This window comes from Anthonomus grandis, chromosome 6 (assembly GCF_022605725.1).
Source record: "Anthonomus grandis grandis chromosome 6, icAntGran1.3, whole genome shotgun sequence".
In the NCBI taxonomy this organism is placed as follows: domain Eukaryota; kingdom Metazoa; phylum Arthropoda; class Insecta; order Coleoptera; family Curculionidae; genus Anthonomus; species Anthonomus grandis.
The window spans coordinates 29,759,707-29,782,420 of record NC_065551.1 but is presented as its reverse complement, the minus strand read 5'-3'; the positions used below and the strand labels follow the sequence as shown (position 1 = coordinate 29,782,420).

The window sequence follows — 22,714 nt, the reverse complement described above, 5'->3', positions numbered from 1 at the left end:
CAATCCTCTTGGCAAGAGTTTGCATGTGTTCTTGAAACTTACTCGGTTACTCATCTATAATTACGTCAAGACTTCATTCCGTTTTTCTGAATAATTGTAACACATCCAATCCAGACTAAATCTCCAAAACCTCAGTTTTATTTGAGTTCAATGATAGAAGATCCAAGAAGTGAAACCAAGTTTTAATTTCTTGGATGGCGGTAGACACAGAAGAGTGAAATGACTTGTCGAAGCTGTGCCACAAAAAAGACGTTGGCAAACAATGAAATCTTTCCCTGTATATCAAGATTTGTAAAAAAAAATTGGACCTAAAACAGATCCTCGTGGGATCCTTCACTGCACTGCACCGTACGTAGGGCTTGCATAGAATCTATAAATACATGCTGAGAACGATTTTTTCAAGTATGGCGAAAACCAAGACTGAGGCCATGAAAGTAAAGTTTTCGCAGCAGAAGTTCATGACTGACACAATCAAAAACTTGTGATAAATCACAAAAGACTGCCACAAAAGCCCCGCCTCCATTTATCCACCCAAATAATTCATAAAGAAATTTAGGTTGTCTTTAGATTCTAAAATTTTTGAGAAAATGGCTTCAGGGTCAGACAAACCTGCATTTGCTATAGTGCAGTTTATCATATCGCTAAATATGTCCGAACATACATAATCAATAATATTAGACGAACATTCAGTAATACGAGTTGATGATTTCATATGCATCAGCAAGTGTAGTCAATGAAATGAATGGGAATCAAACATTTTCAGTTTGATGATCAATGATAGAAGTCAAGTTGAACTAGGTATTTAGGAAGAGTGAAAGAAGGATTGAGAGAAAAATCAAAATCCTCAAAGAATAAAGAGCTTCCAGTAGAATAAAGAACATATACATTACACCATCTTATTCTCTAAAAATTAACTTGTACTCATTATTTGAATTTAAAAACCATAAGACGTAGCATCACCAATTTGAGTCTCAGAAATGCAGATAATCTCAGAAAGTCAAAAATAAATATTGAATTTTATCTTATTCTTACTAGGAGTAACAGTAAGAGTGTATTTTTTTTTGGTTTCAGCTAGTCTACAAAAATATCTTACAAGAAATGGTAGCTTTTACAATTATCATATCATCATCATCACTGAATCTTCTCATGTCCATTGCTGAACATAAATCTTCTTCAGCTAAATGCAAATGCAACTTTCTAGAATTCAAAGTCTTAAAATTTAAACCTTGCAAACAAATATTGTTTTATTCCTTTAACATTATCTAGCTACTACAATTATCTCCCTGTTCTATAATTAACAAATGTTATTCATTAATTAATCCTGGAAGGTGCATTTAAAAATTACCGCTTATAAGCTTAATGCAAAACTAACAGGAGCAAACTGTATCCCAAGAGCCTTATCGCCCCAAAAGTATATAACTTACGTCCCTGCAAAGCAGAAGTTTAAAACTCAATTTATTTTTTCAATTTTCTACGGCAGATTAAGCTTTAACAACCGCCCGAGAGACATTCGGGACACCTGGATAACTCCGCGCAAGTTATTTGTTTGGAAAGATATGACGGATTTCGCAGCCGTATTGTGTAACGTAACTCGCCTAAATGGCTTCATTTGTCTTGGGAATTTGATTCGGGAGTAAGACGCTTAAGACCAGGTCGCAATTTGTAGAACATTATTCTCGACCCGCAAAGTGATTCGCGTTAAACCGGATGCGATGGAGTGAAAACTTGTCCGGAAAGATTAGGTGAGGGAGTTTCAACCCATCGAAAAAAATAAAATAACCTAATTATTTGCTTCGAAATAATGGGTTAAATAATCTGATGATATACCTTTCTATATACAGTAATATGTATTTTAAGTATAAATGTTTACACCAAGTCATTGGGTCTCGTTATCTGAGCATATGGAAGAAACATATAAAATACCCAACTGGCCAAACAGATGGTCTATTGGAAAAGGGAAATTGCGAGACTTTGAGGTTAATGAAACTTAAGCACCTAATGAAAAAAATGAATAGCAAAAAAAATTAAGTGATTTATTCCATAAAGAAAATAATAATTGTAGCATAATTTCAAGTTAAATGATTCAAATGGTTAAATTTCTATTTATTTACTTACAAAGCACCAACATAATATATATGCCAGTTTCGTTTAACGGCTTTTCAACCAGACCGTTTTACGGCTTTTCACTAAATTAACAATCCACATATAATATCTAACATCAATAAGCTGATAACTAAAATATCATAATTAATTTTTTGTGGATCTTTTAATGCCAATCAGCTGCTTAAATTTAAGTTGTGTCAACGACATAAATTAAAGAAATATCATCATAAACTGGACTGGTGAGTTTTTAGACAAACTTGTGCAAGTAATTGCAAGATAAAAATATTAGTGACCCTAGAGTTAACTCTATTCACTAAAAAAGGTAATTGACTCATGATATCTGGACAATTTATATTCCATTTCAATATTTTAACTGAAATACATACCGAGATTTTAATTCTTCTATACTTTATCTGACGGAATATTTTCGAAAGGTAATCATCACAACTTATATGCCAATATACACCAAATTTCCTTTAATAAAGGTGATATAAAACTTCTTTCTTCGGATCAGTTTTTCAAGCTTAGTATTAATTAAAGTGTCATCGTGCTCAGTGGCATTATAATTAAGAGTAAAAGATACACACCGATATTTAAATTAGAGCCATTTTGTATAAGACTAGTTTCCGAAATCGCAGAAATAACTTTGTAATATCTTAACATCAGTGATGATGTTAACCTGAAGAACTAATTTAAAATCCTTATAACATAACTCCTTTGTATTGTCAATATTGTTTGCATCTTACCTGTCACAAGATTGGAATCAGGCAATGTCTTACCCTTCCACAATGAAAGCCGCAATAGTGGCTTTTTGAATGATTATGTTCTATTAGTCCAGATTTAGAGACCTTCCCTATTTTCTTCATTCTCACTTCCTCATTTGGGTCATTTGGCTTCTATATAATAATCTTCACTCTTATACGAACTGATAGATGCAATTAGATTTTAGGTAGTCCTGTGTTTAGTGTAAAAAATCTACACGTCTATATTTATGGTGAGTTGAGTTGAATAGACTGCTCCAATAATATTAACTTTGGTAGGTGCAGTAGATGTTAGGACTAGCAATGAAGCTACTATCCAGTATGAATAGGTTTTCTATAGGCTTATGTTTTTATATTCCTACTGGCCTTATCATGGGAACCTCTATAGCAAGCTCAAATCAGTTAATTTATGCTACTTATTTAATATGAACAAGAATAATTTAATACGAGCATGTGAAGATATGTTTAAATAAATCTCCAACAAATAATAAACATCACTTATCTTTCCCTAAAAATAAAACTGATTTTTTTCGTATATCCTAGACCATTTTAATGTGTGTGGATGCTATTAGCAAGAACATTAAGTTAAATTTACTCCAGGAAAAAACCTTAGAATGTTATGCATGTATATTGAGAAATAAATGTTGGGACATCGTTTTATCGTATCAACAAGTTTATAACATGATATTTATTTTAAAAAGTAATAAAAATAACATGACATATATGAAAACCGACTCTTTATATTGTGGCCTTAATCGGTTTACACCTTATAAAATATAATGGGGATATAGCACGACAAGCGTTGAAAATAGCCATTTCCATTTTCCGGAAAATTAGGAACTATCGGACTGAAACGCGGTCCAAACAAGCGTTTAAAATAAATATTATTTACTGTATAAAGTACATGTTTGTACCTGTTGTTGTGATTATTTGGAGTTTATTCATAAATAAGGTTGTCGAAAAGAATTAGTGATCACTAAATGATATTCAATTTAAAAAAATCTTCTCGTAGTTCTAAAGCATAGAAAAGTAAAATGTCATGTTTCGGTCCTAAACTACGAATTTAATGGTATTGCCTGAACGTGCAACATTAAAGTAAGCTGTTGCAAACTTGATTAAATTAATCGATTTTGGCGAAATTGGCTATACATTTTAAATGTGGTAAAATCCTTTTTGCAGTAAATTTCAATATAATATCGCAATATGCAAAACTAAAAATAAATAATTATCAGAAATCCCAATATATAGAATATTTTCAAATTCGCACTAAATCACCGTTTGCCGCATATATTATTTGGACCTTTTAATAATATCGTGAGCAATAATAGTTCCGCGAGCCAGTGCAGAAAAACGTGGTCTCATTAAGTTTTCTAATTTGATTAACCAAATAAACAATATCGAATATATCCGAACGAAAAACATATTATGATTTTAATTTATTAGTAAAATATTTATAATATAGTGGATAATAATTTCGGCGGGAAGAAAAAAATGTAAGTAGTTATCAAATATATTTGAAAAATAGAGTCACTTCTAAAAACAGAACTGTAAAGGTGTGGGCTTTTTAAAAAACAGTTTTTACCAATTTATAAAAAAAATTTTTTCCATTGGCGACGTAATTCACTAACGTCCAAAATTTAACGTTTTGAGCTAATTTACAACAATAATGTACGATTTCTAGCAAACCGTAATGATATGATCTTACAGACATAATGAAACAGAAGGATCCTGAATTTTCGGCCTGTGAATGGGCCTTAGATTGTACTTATGATGTGTGATTTAAGATTCTTTCACTCGATCTATTCGACAATCGTAAGACCTCTTGCTTAACGTTTGGGGGAAATTGTTTCATTTTTAAAAGACCAAATTTTAATGAATTTTTTCTCTCTTTTCGCATCTCTTTGATTTTCAAACTACCTATATACTTTTGTCATTTTCTTATTAATTAAGTCGACTTATATATTTAACCGAATTTTAATTCTTTAAAACCGTGTGGCTAGCTACTGTTTCCAATTACGGTAACTTCACAACTTTCAAACCTTGGGAACAATTTCGTATTATTAAGCTTGGTTTAAAACTTTTCGCTAGTCCGCTATTGCTTTAAGCCACGGTCTAATTTAATGCGTTTTGTGGATCATTTAAAAGGTTAGTGCATTCGGGAGAAACCGTTTTAGGCTTAAAACTATAGTATTATAAGTACATCAAAATTACCTAAAGGATAAGAAGAAAAATCCGTTTTATTTTCTAACGTAAACTAAAAACGCTATTCAGCACATTTTTTTTACCAGTTTAATTACAACTTGTTTTAATTGTGTGGGCAATATAATGTAGCGTTTTTACCCTTATCCAGTATCTTGCTGGTGGAACTGTGTTTCTTATGACAGGATTAAGTTTGTGATACTTACAGTCTTCAAGATTGACGGTGGTTGAACCTGAATATCTGAGACAACCATTTCTGTAAGGCTATTAAGGCGCTTTACCAATTCTTTGACTTTAACAGAGAATCTATGAGGGGTCTTCTTTGAAATGTCAAATGATAAGTTTAAGGAAATTAGTTGTGGGGGACTTGGTGACTGGGACAATTTTTGTAAAGGTGGGTACATTCAAGTAGGTTATAAAGGGTTTTGGCGGCCCTGGATTATTGGTTAAATTCGTCTTTTTTAGGATGCACTTGGATTCAATTATGCTGCCTGGTTTTACTTTTACTAATTTGGGAAGTTTGGTATAAGGGGTTTTTGGTGCAGCAGTAATAGGTCTCGAAGACTTCTCGTCTTCTCTTTTTTTTCGTTTAATTAACAGTTAATCTGGTTTCCATTGAAGAGTTTCTTAACAGCAAGCGAATGCCCGGAGTATAGGAATGGGGTGAAAATTTTGTACTTGTATGCATGACAATACAAATCCTCATATTGCAAGAACTTTAGATACGTTTTGAAGCAAGACAATTACACATTTAGATATTACCATGACAGAATCCCCTGACTTACGTCCTATCAAGTACGTTGGCGAGATGCTGCAAAGGCGCAAATCAAGGAATCCGTATCCAGATAAGGAAGGAGAATATGAACTCAAAGCAATAATTACATTTTTTATTACATAATTAGAATTTTGATATATTATTAATTTCCCGATATGGTGAATTTTTGTATTTACTAAATAAATTCAGATGGGTTTAATTTCAATAATTTCCAAATAAATTTCCAAATTTATATTTGCTTTTTAATATCTTTCTTCTCTAGACCGTGTGTTTTTTAAAGTGTGCATTTGGAAATTTTTAAAATTACATAATTTTGCAATGATTACTTCTATTTTAGGTGAAGGAACCGCGTAATGGCCGGGGAGCCAAATGGCTCAACAGAAGAAAGTAATGTCACTATTAGTAGCACAACACCTCTACCACCGTACCCCACAGTCGACCCAAAGGAATATTATAAGACTTACGATGTTATGACTGGAGTACGAATAGCTGCCACCTTGGGCAGTTTTTTCGGCCTAATGGTCCTTCTTGTTTTATACAAATCAAAATCAAAGGTAAGAATATATTTTACTTGGTAGTGCGTAGCTTATATGTCACGTTGGTATTCTGATTCAAGTCCAGTCATTTTATAGAAGAGATTTACAGTAACTGTATGCAAATTATTTTGTGAAACACTCAATGAATTGCTTCGTTTGCACGTCTTTACTCCAAAAACCTAAATACGAATAATAGTAAAATTTGAAATCTGATAAATCCGTTTCCGTTATATTTTCAGGCTATAGTGCTGAACAACATGCAATACTTACAAACGCATGGCCATAAAATACTGTCCTAAGAATTATGCTTTGAATATCTGAAATACAATTATTAGTATAATTAAATATATATAATCGATAAACATATATCATCGATAAACAGATATAGAGCTATTTCTTATATTTAGTTCTAAGAACTAGACAGTAGCAGCATCTCTCTGTATCAGACAGTAACGGAAAAGCCACACCAAATTAAGTTAAATTAAAGGCTTGACGCTTTCGCATCTGGTTTGGGATAATTTGTGGTTGCTTTAAGCTGCCAAAAGCCTAATTAATTTCGGCTAGATCCGGAACATTCTTGTGCTTAATTTTATTTTATGTTTTTGGTCTAGGTTTCTTGTAAGTGAACGACAGCTCTTGTTTGTTACTTACTTTCTTATCAGTTGATATCAGAATAGCGTATTCATACCTACTTAGATTTCCCTCATTAAGCAGGCCTCTTAAGGTGTTCGCACATCTTAGTTTGATGCCAGACTATATATAGAGTGCACAGAGTGTTTTTCAATTGCTCTTTATAGGATTCAGGCTATAGAGAATAAGTTTCTCAGGTGCATTAATTTTAGGCTTGATATTCTAAGAATTCAATGAACCTATGGTAACATGAGGCCAAGCTAAGAATCTTAGGAGGGAGATCGAAAGTTTTTTGGTTTTAGTACATTATTCAAATTCATTTTTGGTCTTAAGTAATGATATCTCTCTGTCGTGTTCCACACCAACAAATTTTTTTTGTGATTCCAACCTCGATGCTTAAGTTAGTCGTGAAATTATTAGTGTACATACATATTTTGCATCAAGTTTGATGACCATGTAGCATTTAGTGTATGTTGTCCTTAGTATTAAAGGGTGTTTCTGATCTGATTATCAAAAAATATTATCAAAATGGTGGAATTTATGAAAGACTGAAATTTTGCGCTCCTATTGAAACACTCTTCTTTATATCAAAGGCGATTCTCAGAGTGTTGTGGCTGCACATTTTATCCCGCAGCTCTGTTGGGTCTTTTTGTAATTAGATTTAGAATTATTGACAAGAGCAGCGGTTGTCGATACCATTTTTTACAAAACCTTTACTTTTTTTTGAAATACCATTACAACAAAAACCAAGAAAGAATCTAGAGAATATTTTACGACCTATGTAAATATTACAATCCTTAAGTAAAAAGCGATATTTTTTCCAGTTTTTCATTAACATGTCTGATTTCAGTTCTTCCTGTGATAAAATAAAGTAGATTATAAAGTAAGTCGCTTTAATTCACTATAAGTTGACTCACAGAATACTGCTGCAATTTTTTTTATTGATTTAAGGAACTAAGTAGATTCCTACCAAAGTGACACAGCATCTACAGTACTTTTTTGATGTTAAAAGGTCAAACTGACAATTTTTTAGCAGATTGAAGTTATGGCCTTCTACTTATATAGGGTGGAAAGCAAAGAGATAGGTCATGATAATTTCTGAATATTTATTTGCTCATCAATTCTTAAGGTGATAATTTTCCCTTGTAAGGAGGTAGTCATTCTTCGTCACCCAAAAACACTTTATTCCAATCATAAATGTGTTGATATCATTTAACTGAAGTTATAATCTTCCAGAACTTTAGTTGAGTTCTTTAAATTACGTTAAATCTTAGCCTTTCAATAATCCTCGCCCTGAGGACTTGAATCTCTCAAATATTTGAAGTATCAGTTAGTCTCTCAACACGCCTTTTAAAGATCCTTCGACTTTAAGCCGCATTAAAACTGTAAGATATTGGTAAGGAATCCCCAGTATTAAAAAACACGTCTACAACAAATTATTGAAAACTTCTTAAACCGTTAAATAATGACTGGCTTTTAAATTCAAAAGATAGAAATCTTTTCGAATGACATTCTAATCTAATCTCGTTGGACAATGTGAACCTCAGAGCTTTTCTGCTGGTAGTAAATCTGATGCTGTGCTGTTAAGGATTAAGTTTATTCCCTTACCTACATCCCTTTTTATATCCTTCTCGATGTCTTCGGCTAAAATTTTTGTTTCAACGCTGTTACCTATGCCTCAGGATTGACAGAAACAAAAAAATACATTAAAAACATATCAGTTAACACTTAAAAGCTTTTGCTATAAAATATTTCAGTTATGGATATATGTACTACCAAAATTAAGCTCCTATCTTATTTACCTTATCTTATTATCTACCTTATCTTATTTACAAAGTTTTACAGCAACACTGTTCCTAAAAAATAAAACCTCAATTTTATTTTGTGTATTTAATACAAATTTAATTTCCCTACTTACAAATGTACTTTTCCAGCCCTCTCAGGAACTTTTTGAGTAGTTAGTTAAATATGTATTTTGTTGACACGCTCTCAATTCTGCGTCTCCACCAAATATCGATTTTCAAAATGTTTCGGCGAAATAAGAATCTGACGGTCTGGGAAATAATTCTTCAGCTTGAAAATTGCATCTGCATTAGGATTTACGAGACGTAAGGCGGTAGTGCATATACCGCTGCTCGTTTTATTACCATCCTTACTGAGGCAAAAGAAAATCAACCAGTATCCAGTTTATCCAGTAATATAAATTCTTAATAAAATCGAGGATCCTTAAATGGAATAACGGGATGTCGTAAAATTATATCCTTTAATAGGGAATTTCGAAAAGCGAGAAAGTTTGAAAAAACAACCCGTATGGCCGGACTAAGCTGGAGATTAAGTTGAAATAATATTCGTCGCCTGTGCTGATCTCTGGTTTAAACTGCGAATCCTCGTTCCGAATATTCTAGATTAGGCGGGCTGATAAGTTTTATAATTTGTACCTTTGCCGGTAAAAAATCATTAAGGCTCGTCATAAAAAAAAGATAAGAAGTAAACCCTTTAATTTTCAAAATATTAAAAGCACTTTATGAATTAATCGTCTTTTACAGGTGTCTTTTAATTATCATTTCTCATTTTCTCCTTAAATTTACTTTTCAGGGATAAAGGTCTAAATTGATGGCTTGCTCCCTTTGTAATTCTTTCTGTGTATTTTTCTTGTTTCAGAGACATGCGTCAGCAATTTACCAAGATATATTCTTGATCAGATCACAAAATTAACGTCAAGTCATCATCATTTTTTCAAACAACTCTTCTAATATCTTTCAATTTATATCATTTGATAAAACACATTATTAGTTTTTTCGTTGTTATCAAGAAATACTTTCAATCTGCGACTGCCAATGTCATCAATCTTTTCAGTCGGTAAACACATTTATGTCTGAGATTGTCTTTTTCATAAATCATTTTTGTGGGTTATTATAGATCGCTAAAAAACATTGCGAGCGTGTGTACTGGACGGGGTCGTCTTACCAAACGAGAATTTATTATGTTTTATTATTGGCTGCTTTGAGCTTTATCGATGTGCTAGGGAGGTTATATGACCATTTTTATTGTCTTTATATACCAAATGACATTTTTAAATTATCGTAAATATTTAAGAGTTGTATGCATAATTAGACCTTACTTTTTTTGTTGTGTAAAATAATTCCTTACTCATTTTCAGACTGAAAAAGCACTAGAAGATCCTAATTTTACAGCAGCAGCGGTAGCCGAAGCCGAAGAAGAAGAACGGCAAATTCAATTAGCCTTAGAAGCGACCGCCTTAGAAGAGCTCAATCCCGGTGTCAGCCGATTAAGTAGGAAATCACTGGATAGTTCTCATGGCAGAAGAGCCTCAAGGAGGTTTTCTTTAGCTGAAGGTTTGCAACATTTTGTTCTAATATAATATATTACTTTAAAATATACCTATAGTATTAGAGGCAAAATATCTTTGTTATTATTGGCAACAAGATGCACGAAGGTGCACACTGATAGACCCTAGATGATGGATTAGGATATTTGGTGTTTTCTTTTACCTTGTAACAAATATTTAATCTATCAAGAAGGTCTAGTTCTGTCATCGGTTAATAATATTGAAGGCATAGTTATACACACCCATATCTATATATATATATTTTATTGTAAATCATTTTAACTTATCCTTCCTGATTCATGAAATTCTATTTTTAAGGAGTAGCTCGGAATTTATACTCAATTTATTCTTGTCTCCACATTGTGCCTCCTGATGTGACCTTCTTCCTTGGCTCTTATGTACGTTAAATTTTCGGTAAGCTTGACTTGTTCAATACTTCTTATTTTCTTTGAGAGGAATTTGTTCAGTTTTCCATGAACTGTTCTTCTGAATTAGGTTGAACATAGAACAGTAGGAACATAGAAGTATGTCTACAGTTTTATGATCCATTGACATTTTTTTCTTTTAGTATAAAACTAGTGTACAGCTTGCATAAAAATAGTCATCAATACTGTAATAGAGTGTAAAACAGTGGTATCGACAGAACATCAGGAGAAGGCATAGAGAATGTTTTACAGCAGGATTTCCTGCTAGTTTCTCTCATATTATCTTTTATTTTCCTTGAATGCTTTTAAATTTGCCGCCTAAAATATAAATTTTCCTCGAGATTTGGCGTCAGTGTAAAGCTTGCTACAGACGTTCGGGTAATTGAACAGAGCATACAGACTGTGCGTTGTTCATGATTCGTGATGCGTTGGTTCTTGGTTCATGGTTCGTTCAGCAGTTCGCAAATATGGAGAATGGCAATGACCTGATTACAGCTTGTGCTACATATTTATATAATCCTATTAGCGCAAAATAGAAAGAAGTTAAATAAACAAAAAAAAAAACGCAGATCGTGAAATCCTTCAAACTTACTATTAGATTTTACTATTTTTTTACTATATAGATCTTTACTATTAGATTCATGGCGATGTGTTCATACCTTAACATGGGGTTGCGTTAGGAGTATACAAGATGTTGTTTTTAACCAAAAGTAAAAAATCTTATTATTTTTCAATCTTTCAATCAAGAGTTAATAATTAAATCACTTCGTTTAATAGATAGAAAAGGAAGTCTAATAGCCAACCAAATGGTGAATAATCGACTAATAAATGAGATAAAACTGTGGACTGTATAAAAGGAGAAATTTTGATATTATTCACCATTGAGCGGCGAAACAAAGCGGCCTTAACGACTTACCCGTGAGGATCTAGTTGCTGGATCTTCGTGCACTTTATAATTCTTATGAATTTGAGGCGGCTCTGTTTACACTAATTTTGAGTTTGTAGAATTAAGGTTTTTGCGGTACCCAAAAAGATGGTGGTACTTTCAACAAACAAAACGAGAGAGATACTGCGGCTTATTGCAATCCAAAATTCTTCGCATGTCGCATAGGCCATCTTTTTTTATTAACGCGCAAAGATACCGGGTGCAATGATATATTAAAGTTACTTTATTCATTCCTTGCAATAATCAATTATAGATTAGGCCGAAATATCGTCCTTCAAAACTTGGGATTGTCTCCACCACCTATCACCATTCACGTCTTGTTTCCATCACCTACATCATGAAAATACCGAGATATGATCAATTTTTACGATTTTTTTTTGATGTCTAAGAATGGGTCCTAAAAATGCGAGATTTCAGCCAGTAAGAGAGATTCAAAAGGAAGAAACTAAGAGAAAATCTTTAAGAAGCCAAGATATCGACCTTCAAAGTTTAACATTTTACATTTTTCGGGTAACTCCGGATATACATTTTTTTCACCAAAAAGGCTCTTTTTGTGCTTGAACTATACCAGCATCTATTAGAGAAAAAGTATGCTGTTCTTTTTTAACTTGTCACTATTTTAAGTAGATTTTTACTTAAGTTAATATAATAACTCAACTCATTCGATTCCGGGATCTGAATTGGCCAGACCTGTATTGAAAAATCTGAACCTATTTTAAGTAATATTTGTTTAATCCATCCTTTTATTTTAGGCAAATGTTAGCAATCTGTAGAAACTGGAATAGAGAAAATGAAATTGCTAGATTTAGTTTTTGCATTACGTTCAAGATACGATAAATTAAAACCGCAATGTTTTATCAAAAGTATAATTTTACACAAATTATTAAGTAATTATCTCGATTTATAAAATGATAAAACTTTTAGGACCAAAAATATAGGTATAGTTGAAAATTAGGGCACATAACTGTATTTATTATCTATTGCGTCTATTTAAAAGCCATGGAAATTTAATTTTCTTTCACTCACACAGATTTAATCTTGACGGGTGCATGTCAAAAATTTATCAAGCCCGGTATTTACTCGGAAAATATAGTATAAACCGATTTTTACATAACCGAACATTAATTGAAAATTTAATATTACCCGGTGATGTGTCATTTTTATTGTTTTAGCTGTTAACCGCATGCAGTTTACAGAGCTGTGCCAAGTAGAAATTAATGTTTTTTCAACGCGTTTCACGAAGCTGTTTGAAGTTGTTTCCTGTCCCAAACTGGTCGCTCTTTATGCATGTTTGATGCGATAATTAATATATTTTACGGTTACCGTACTTATACGGTTTTCCTTTTACACTTTTGAGTGGTTTAGATTCTAAGTTTTACTGCCAAATTATTAAAATTTAATTAACTTGCTCTTATGGTAATATAATTTAACGTGACCGTTCCTAAATATGTAGCAGTCATTACATCTGATGGAAACTTAACATAAAGACAGACTTACGCTACGTCTGTTGAAAATTCCGCAACATATAAACATAAAAGGAAAATAAAAATAAATTTCAGGAAACATCTGGATTCATATTACGGGATTTTTTATTGTTAAGCAGAATACATACAGCGGGGCACAATACATTTTCTTTTATGTCTTTGTCCATGGAACATAACCCTAAAGCTGACTTATTACTATTATAATTAAAAACAAATATTTTGTTGACCAATATTTTTATATGTATTTTATATAGTTTTCCAATATCAGGTCATGGAAATATTAGAATTTTCCATCCACAATTCAACAGTGACGAAATTATCATAAAATTAGCATTTTTATTGGGAAAATGTTTTCAGTAAATTGATTTTGCCGAGTTGACTATCTTTTTTATCGCTTTTGTTACCTTCTTTAGCCGGGCTGTTTTGATAAAGTTTATTGAGTTAACGTGCTTTTGTACAAATTTTGAGAATTAAGTTAAGAAACTTTATAAAATTGATTGCAGGTCACAGCAGTTTGTACGAACCATCTACAAAACTCACGTCGAGATTGCCTAGTTTTGTCGATGAAGACTCATCGCCGGACGACGCGGCCTCCTTGTACGACGATATATATTATAATAGGTATGTACTTGTTTAAATTAAGAACATTAATAATTAATTACAAACATTTAATAAATCTTTCTTCTTCCTTTAATATTAGGACACAGACCTGTTGATTCTATCATCCCAGCTCTTGCAATATTAACGTCAATCATTTTTGCCATATCTTCTCGTTTTATTTTTATGTTTTTACTTACTTCGCCTTCGTTATGTCTTATTGCGACGTTGTGCTCTCGTCCATTATACTACATGAACATTTGTTACTCTAAGCAAGTCTCCCTTTTTTATTCTGTCTCTTTCCTAATAGTTCTTAACACCTTCGCATCATCCACTGTCGTAAACTGAGCCAGTTCACATTTGATAACGGGTGGAAATACTTCTTAACTAAAACGTTGTGCTAAAATTTATTTGTAGTGTGCATATCAATAAATATAAAGGTAACTTTTAGCCTGTTTTATACGACATTAGTACCACTAAATCGTAATCATTTTAAAGGAAAATACGTTTAATTGCAGTCAAATAAAAAAAAGAGTCTCATAGCCATTTAAATTATGCATAATAATTATGTTGAAGTAGTATATCACAACAGATTCGGTAATTATAATAGATGTCATGATGAAATACATTTTTTTAACAATAATTTAAATAACTCTCTAGAAATTAAGTTGGCAACCACTGATTAGATAGGAACTATATTTAATAAAGAATTACAATCTAGTTGCTACCTATGGATTGGATGATATTTTTGCAAAAATATTAAAATATTGCAGCATTGATAAGTAAATTACTTATTTAGTGAATTTATTTTGAGAAAACCAAAATTTTCCAAGTACTTGCAATTGACAGACATCTTCCCAAAATCTCAAATGTGTATAGAACATATAATACGAAAAAATTAATGACTTTAGAACTGTTCTACAGCTACTCGTTAAACAAATCTATATAATTTTGCTCGATTTCTTGCAAGCATTACTGTAGGAGCACGGTACTATGATTTTTAAATTAAAATACTACGGTTGTCAAAATTTTCTTTAATTTAACTTGTCGAGTTTCTATGTAAAGGTCAGATCGTAGTTCCTAGTATATAATGATTAAAGGTCTAATTTAATAATAAATTTATTAAATGTTCTTCAGGAGAATGTAACCACATTTGACCAACCAATTCTCTTTTAAGTTTAATATATCTTTTGAGTATTGTGTATGCATTAAGAAATTGCAGACTTCAATCCTTGGCTTATACACCTAAGTTTTATAAAAATGTTCCGCCAGAAACTTAACGAATTACCTAATCAAAAATCTTAAAACTGTAACCAAAGGATAACTTAAATCTGAATGCAACAAAGTTGCTGGTATTTTCACTAATATTAGAGAACAGTTAAATAGACATGTTATAAAAACTATGCAAAAAGCTTATTTTTTATTTGTTGGTAGACAAATTTTAAGCAAAATTTATAAAATATGAATCATTAATAGAAAACCTGGAATTTTTTACATAAATATATTTTCTCCATAAATTATAACACTCACAAACTTTTGCTTTAGGAGAAAATTGAACCAAAGGCGCATTCTAAAACTCGAACATCAAAAGCATATACAAAACTACATTATTTGAAATATAATATAAAACCAAGTGTAAATACTGTACGTTTTTAAGTAGAATTTATCTTTTTTGTTTATAATTTCAAAAATGTGCTTTTTATTTATATTTGTTTCTTATAATTGGATAAATAAATAAAAAAAAAAGGAAACAGTATCGCTAGTATATCGCAGCTAGACTTTAACACTTTAACATCTAAATTTCTGCTGCATAATGTTTTTTATTTAAGAGTGCCAAATAAGAGTCAATTTATTCCTATTATTTCCGAAATGCTACTCCAACCCTATCGTAACTCACGATTTTTATGATTTATATGGTGACATCTATCCTCTGATTTCATCAGAAAGTTGAAAAATGAAACATTCCCAACTTTAGGAGACGAATGTGCGAAAACCAAAGCTTTAATATTTTTTCTGAAATATATTTTCCATGTATATTTTAAATATACTCTCCATTTAACTACATATAATTACATTTTAAAGCTTCCCGTAGTACTGTTCCTTACACTACATGACTAAAATTAAAATTTAATTTTATATATTTTCCAATTAACGACCACATCATTTTACCGGCCCACCCGACTCAGCTTACTTAATTAAAAACAGAACAATTTACTTTTCCAATTAAAAAAATGCGAGAAAATTATTTAGCTTGAAATCGCATGTGAAAATGGAGCTTTTACCAACTTTCTACCCAGGCCTCTCTAAAATGTCAGAGTTAACCAATACACTTTAATTAAAATGTGGATCGTCGAGAGCCCTCATTCAAGTTAAGCTACCCGATCAATAATTCTGAAATTATAATGTAACAATTATGATTAAATTAGCATATGAGGTAATGAAACATTATTGTAGAGATAATTGGGGAGTGAGGGAATACACTGCCTAATACTCGTTAGTTGAAAACTTTTCGAAACGGTATATTGTTATGCTTAAGTTTCTTGGTAAATATTTGTCTTACTTGGTAAATATTGTTTAGGGTAATGCGTAACTAAAAACACTTTAGTGGTAACTAATAATTGTTTACTTTGTTGAAAGTTATAGGAAAACTTTAACTGTCAAACAGAAAACAGTTTTAAGAAATTTTAGTAATAACAGTTTTACATATTTAGATATATTTTTGTTAGTATTAGTTTACTTAAGAATAGAAAGCTCTTTTTAATGATTCAACAACGAAACCTATGTAATAATTTACTAAGTAATCAGGAGAACGAATTGTCAAATTTATAGGAGTAAGGAGATTTACCTACCTTATAAAAATAAATGGACTGGAGTAGTTGTTATAAAAAAAAATGGTTAACCGCTCTGATATGGTTATGGAATGCTTGGCCTAATTCAAAGAACTCTTTCTTATGAGGGTTACTATAAAAAGAAAAGTATACGTGCTTAAGTGCAAATATGGGGTTAGGCGGTGTACAAAAAATATTGTCAAGGTTCTACCATATCTAATGCAAGGATGAAATCTTTGATCTATAACAATGAAGTCCCTCTAAGTAAATATAAAAGTTCTTTGGTAGAAGTGATTTTACGTGAAGCCATCTAGAAAGCTTTTTGTTCAACATATCATTAATATGCGACATTATCGTTCAATATAGCAATTCAGTAAATTCACATAACAGCCTAGACAGGAGTACATTATATTATTTAATAGGAGAAGAGACTTTGGTGTCAAACGATGAGCGTAATCTACTCTATAAGGAATTAATTTCTTTTGGTCCGGAATACAGGCAATTAATCTTGTCAGTCTTTAAACATATCTTAAAGATTTTCAATTAAATGTAAGTGGGTGGCTTACTAATATTACTGAAGATAGCTAACGAGTTTTAAAGGACTTATTAATTACTTACTTATTAACCAAACACTATCATTAAATACAAACAGGAAAAAATATTCAGTATAAACTTATATAACTTATAGTGCCTATAATTTAATTAAATGTTGTAAGCATTTTATATGAGAATAACATTTTATATTTCATTGCAATAAAATTTTAAAAAATTAAAAAGGATATAATAGCCATTTAAGTTATGCATAATTTGAGATATTATGCAGAATCAGCGTATTTGTTTAAAAATTAATTAAGAGCAAAAAAAAGAAGTAAGGATTGACTCAACTGCCTGTACGAATACAATAATTTCTTCCAGGCACTTCACGCCTTTAAAGAAGAAGGAAAGAATCGTTTGGCTCAACTGCCTGTAAAAGACAACTTCAATTTACAGTCTAGTAATGCCAGACATTTATTGCAGAATCAGCGTATTTGTTTAAAAATTAATTAAGATCATTAATAAATATTAAATACTACCACCATAGACTCTTTTTTTAATCTACGAAAGGGACAACTATATAAAGTTAAAACTAAGATGTCTCAATCTGTTTAGATCAAACCTTTCTCTATGAGATTATATGCTATTTTTTCTTGTAATAAATAGATTAAAAATTTACTGCAAATTGAAAAAAAAATCCACAGGTAACATTCTGTTTATAATTTGTTTACAAGCTTGAGAAAGAAGGAAAAGTAAACCAATATTTCTGTCATTTATTTTTCACCCCGTTGAATCGAATAAACCTTCATCCTTACTAGCTCATTTTTGTTATTTAGGTACGTAAGCGTCCGTTTTAGAATAATTTAAAATATAACAAAAGCTCAAAGAAATGCTTAAAATACACGCTTACGTGCTGATAAAAGAAAAGATGACTCGGTGCTCTAAAATGTTTCGAATCTGAATAAGATGAGACCTATTTAGAATAACTTTTGAATAAATCAGTTTTCTTACGAGCTTGCTCGTTTGGCAATTAATCCAAGGGCTGAAAATAAATGTGAGAAAGTTTATAAAGTATCTTTTCTCTTTAATTAAAGTTTAAAAAGTTATTTATTAAATGCAGCTGCATGACAATTAAAACTAGTTCAGTTACTAAGTAAATTGGAATATTACCAACAAAGTTATCTAAGAAGGGAACCGTTTACGTAAAAATATTAATTAAAAGTTTAGTCGCGTTGTTTCGGTTTAGATTTAATAATCTGAGGTATGTATTTTATGAATTATTTTAATAAATGCTTTAATATGCCGTTTTCTAAGAATGCTTTTTGGTTAAGAAACCTTAATAATATTTCTAGGTGTAACTGATTTTTGACATATTATTGCAGAACGCACTGGCTTAACTAGTTTGAGTTTAATTAACTATGTTTGTATATCAAATCTTGATTGCTCTAAATCCGTTCCAGTTGAAATCTTCATGCAGCTTCAGAATATTTTTTATTTACTATTCGATCCACTATTACTCGTTTTCCACAGAGAAAATACAAAGAAGAGTGTCCAAATGCTTACTGAAAACAAGCAATTATCTTCGATTCAATTTGATACTTGTCAGTTAAGTGTGAAATTGAAATAAAAATTCAATTAACTGATGGTATGGCGGACGGTAGCTTCCACGTATTTTATCTATTACAATCTGTTGTTCGTGCATTATGTCCTATTCTCTCCTTCATGTGTCGTCGGTCGGATTGCGCTTTGCCTTTCTTTATTGTGTAGATCTGGCGATACCACTGATGTCGAAAAATATCTCAAGAATGCCCTATTTTAACTATGTAGTAATAACCTAAAGGAAATTAAATATTTACAAACCGTGAATATTTTACGTAGGTTCTTAAGCTTTTAGCAAGATTAGTTGATCGTCAACTTCGAAAATATCTGGATGAGAATAATGATATACCGCAGCCCTAAGATAGCTGTTATACTGTTTTTTTTTAAACTAAAGAATAATATATGTCAGTTAACTCTTAATCTTATTTTAATCGACTTTTCGAAAGCTTTCTATACAATTAATCACTTGTAAAAGTACACACATTTACTACATATCACAAAGAATTAATGAGTCTACATTTTCTGCTAATATGGGTAGGAGTCAACCAATTACTGAGGCATTTGAGTCTGACTTCTGACAACTTATTGAGATTCAAAATGTATGTAAATAGGTGCATAAAATAAATATATCTGAACCATAAAATCATATATTAAGCTAGATAATACCTAAATTTTAATATAAAAAAATGGTCCTTTGATCATATGTGCTCTCGAGACAACAAGACTGGGGAATTCAGATTGTTTGGAATGTTGTGCTTTTGGGTGCAATATATTTCTCAATCAATCAACACAATTTAAATTCAATACGTCACAAAAAAAACTGAATAACAAACTTAAAAACTTACTCCAGCTATGTGCTTTTCGTACCTTCATATCGAAGCCGTACGTCTCGAACTAACAATTGACGTCACACCAATCGGGGGAAGCAGAGCTTCAAATTTTCACGGCTGCGCGTGGAAATTTGAATTTTAACCGCAATTTAAATGGCTTGTACTTATGTCACTCAAAATAACGGTGTTGACTTTATATGTTTTTAAAAGCTACCACCATACTGGATGCTCGTTATGTAAAGTTTGTTACTTGATAATTTTTTTCCTGCTTAAGATGAAATCAGAGTCTTCTACATTTATTGTAAATGTTGATTCAAAATTCAATGTTAATTCCCAAAGTGCCTCAAAGGAGTACTAAAGGGTGTTACTATTGACAATAAGCTGATAGAAAAATATGCAAGCAATAAATTTCTGGCATTACTAGACTGTAAATTGAAGTTGTCTTTTACAGGCAGTTGAGCCAAACGATTCTTTCCTTCTTCTTTAAAGACGTGAAATGCCTGGAAGAAATTATTGAATTCGTACAGGCAGTTGAGTCAATCCTTATTCTTAATTATCCTTCTTCTTTTTTTTGCTCTTCTTCGTCTTCTTTTTCTTCTTCTTCTTCTTTAAAAATATCAAATACCTAGAGGAAATTATTGATTTCTTATTGCAACTCAATAGAACTATTCTAAGCAAGTTCTTCTCCTCCACTGATGTTTGTACTCCAGTGGCGGTTTTCCTTTTCTACTGGCTTCCTCTACTGGATTGTGGTTGTTTCTTGCTTGGTGTTCTCCTATTATGACTTTCTCATTTAGGTGCTGGATATTCTCATTGTTGATTTAGGGTGCCGAGTCTTATGACTGTATGACACAAGCTTTTAGATATACATAAGCCATTTACGCTTAAGCCTCTAATTTTTTACTATTGAACTTTAAATCATGCATAGCTATGGGGAAGTGGGCGAAAAGTGCATTGAGGTTATGGTGCAGGGTAGTTCTATGGCTGAGATGATGAATACATTGAAAAAAGATATGTTGGAGTGTCGTCCTTTGTCCACAGGTGCAGAAATTGTTTGACTCTAATTCTAAACAAATGGTCTGGTGTTAAGCAATTGTTTGATCTTATGCAGTTTATTGTAGAAATTTCCTTTCTGTTTAGTTGGGCATTTTTAAACCATGGTTCTTTTAATGGTTCTCCTAGCCTTTGAGAATATCTTACAATTTAATCTTGCCTTCCTCTTTGAGTTGTCTCGTCCAGTTTCGCCAAATGGTCTGATGTAATGCTTTTTCTCTTATTTATCATGTTCTTTAAAGGCGTCAAATGCCTAAAAGAAATTATTGATTTCTTATAGGTAGCTAAGTCAAACGTATTTTCTCCTTCTTCTTCTTATTTAAAGGCGTTAAATGCCTGGAAGAAATTATTGATTTCTTACAAGCAGTTGGGTCAAATGTTTCTTCATTTCTTTTTTTTCTTCTTCCTTTTTCCTTCTTTTTCTTCTTATTCTTTAAAGACGTCAGGAAGTTAAGTCAAAGGTTTTTTGTCTTCTTCCTCTTCTTCTTTTTCTTCGTCCTTAAGCTTAACGTTTTTTTCTCTTTTTCTTATTTCTAAGGACGTGAAATGCCTGGAAGAAATTATTGATTTTCTACCAGCGGTTGATTTAAACGCTCTTTACTCTTCTTGCTCCTGTTTTTTTTTCTGTTGACACCTCATCTTCGGCATTTTTCTGAATGTATTTTATTAGATTCTTTATTCTATTATCTTTATTTTATTAATAAAGTCTTTTTTTTTCAGTAAACTATTAGATCCACGTCGTCCAAGCAACATAACCTGCTCGTCGTCCGGCAGCTCGTATTTGGAGCGACGTGATTCCGCCGTGACGTTGGGTTTTTCAGTGCTGCCACCGCACAAGTACAACAAGTCCTCAAGACGACAATCCTCTCCAGTTCCAGAAATGTACGATTTATATTATCCTATTGATATACACGTAACCCATCCCACCCCGGGAGGATCGCCCTGCGGCAGCGACCGCGCCCTCTATCAGGCAGTGGGAGAACCGCCGAATTTAAAGCCCAGATTGGCGCCTTTAGCTTCCATTAGTAGTTGTAATAGTTCTCTAGGTAAGGATTTTTAACATGAGGGTCATAAGCATAGGAATGTCAGTACTTTATGGAGATAAAGCCTAACTTAAATTAGGAAAAGTTGTGATCTTTAAAGCAAATTCACATCGCGTTGAGAAGAGAAACTTTAAACTGAGATATTTGGGACAACGGAAATTTAATATTTTCGATTTCCTTCTCTTCTCAATTTATTTTCAAAGATATCAAAAAACTAATTGCTTAAAAACAGAAATTAGTATGAGCAAATGTGATTTTCCTATTTTACGAAAATAGTTTTAGTTGGCATTGCAAATGCATTGAAACGTTGACGTAAATATTTGTCAATACTAAATATCATGTTTATGACAGGATAAAATAGTAATTGTATCGTCACTGTGACTTTCTTGTTGTTTTTTTGAGTGATTGTCATTATGGTATATCAAAGTTGATCTAGCATGCAAAAAGGTCTGTCAGTTTAAAAAATGCATACAGCAGTTGTATTTAGTTATTCATTGCTTTTAGTTTATCATTGCTTGGTAGCCTATGAAGCTTACAAACAAAAAAATATATAAATCAATTATCTATAACGTACATTTCTGGGTGTTATGGGTCTCTTGCTGTGATGTACTCATTATTTTGTTGACAAATTGACGTGACGGGAATTTTTAAGTGCACCTTTCTTTTATAGAGAGTTTTTGGAGTCTAACGCACTCTAGAAACTTCTTAATTTCTCACAGTACTTCCTCCATGAAGTCTTTTGCACTTTTATAATCTGGGTATTGAATTGTACCAAGAGTCCATATATTTATTTTTTATTTAAAATTTCTGGTTATTTGTCACATTAAACTGAAATAAAGTCACTTCTGAAGTTTGAATTGAATTCCAAGACTAGTTCGGTCTCTAATTTTAACGTCTCTATTAGTGGCGAGCTTGGATACTCAGAAGGTATCATTTATTGTAAAAACGATTTAGAAGAATGTTTAGATGATTTACCTCTGGCACAGGTGATCTGTTAGTTTGAACAAGACTTTTAATCATAA

General features: G+C 31.8%; 1 protein-coding gene across 4 annotated transcripts in view; it reads left to right on the top strand.

Annotated features, from left to right (window-relative positions):
• The window catches only part of LOC126737727 (uncharacterized), a 58,361-nt gene that overhangs the window by 24,051 nt on the left and 11,596 nt on the right, over positions 1 to 22,714 (top strand). For all 4 annotated transcript variants that reach the window (XR_007661090.1, XM_050442738.1, XM_050442737.1 and 1 more), the window contains 4 exons: positions 6,176 to 6,392; positions 10,165 to 10,360; positions 13,712 to 13,829; positions 21,370 to 21,695. Coding sequence is in view for 3 of the 4 variants with exons in the window: in XM_050442738.1 (XP_050298695.1) it covers positions 6,192 to 6,392; positions 10,165 to 10,360; positions 13,712 to 13,829; positions 21,370 to 21,695 (841 nt within the window). In the remaining variant the exon portion in view is untranslated. The remainder of the gene's footprint in view (positions 1 to 6,175; positions 6,393 to 10,164; positions 10,361 to 13,711; positions 13,830 to 21,369; positions 21,696 to 22,714) is intronic.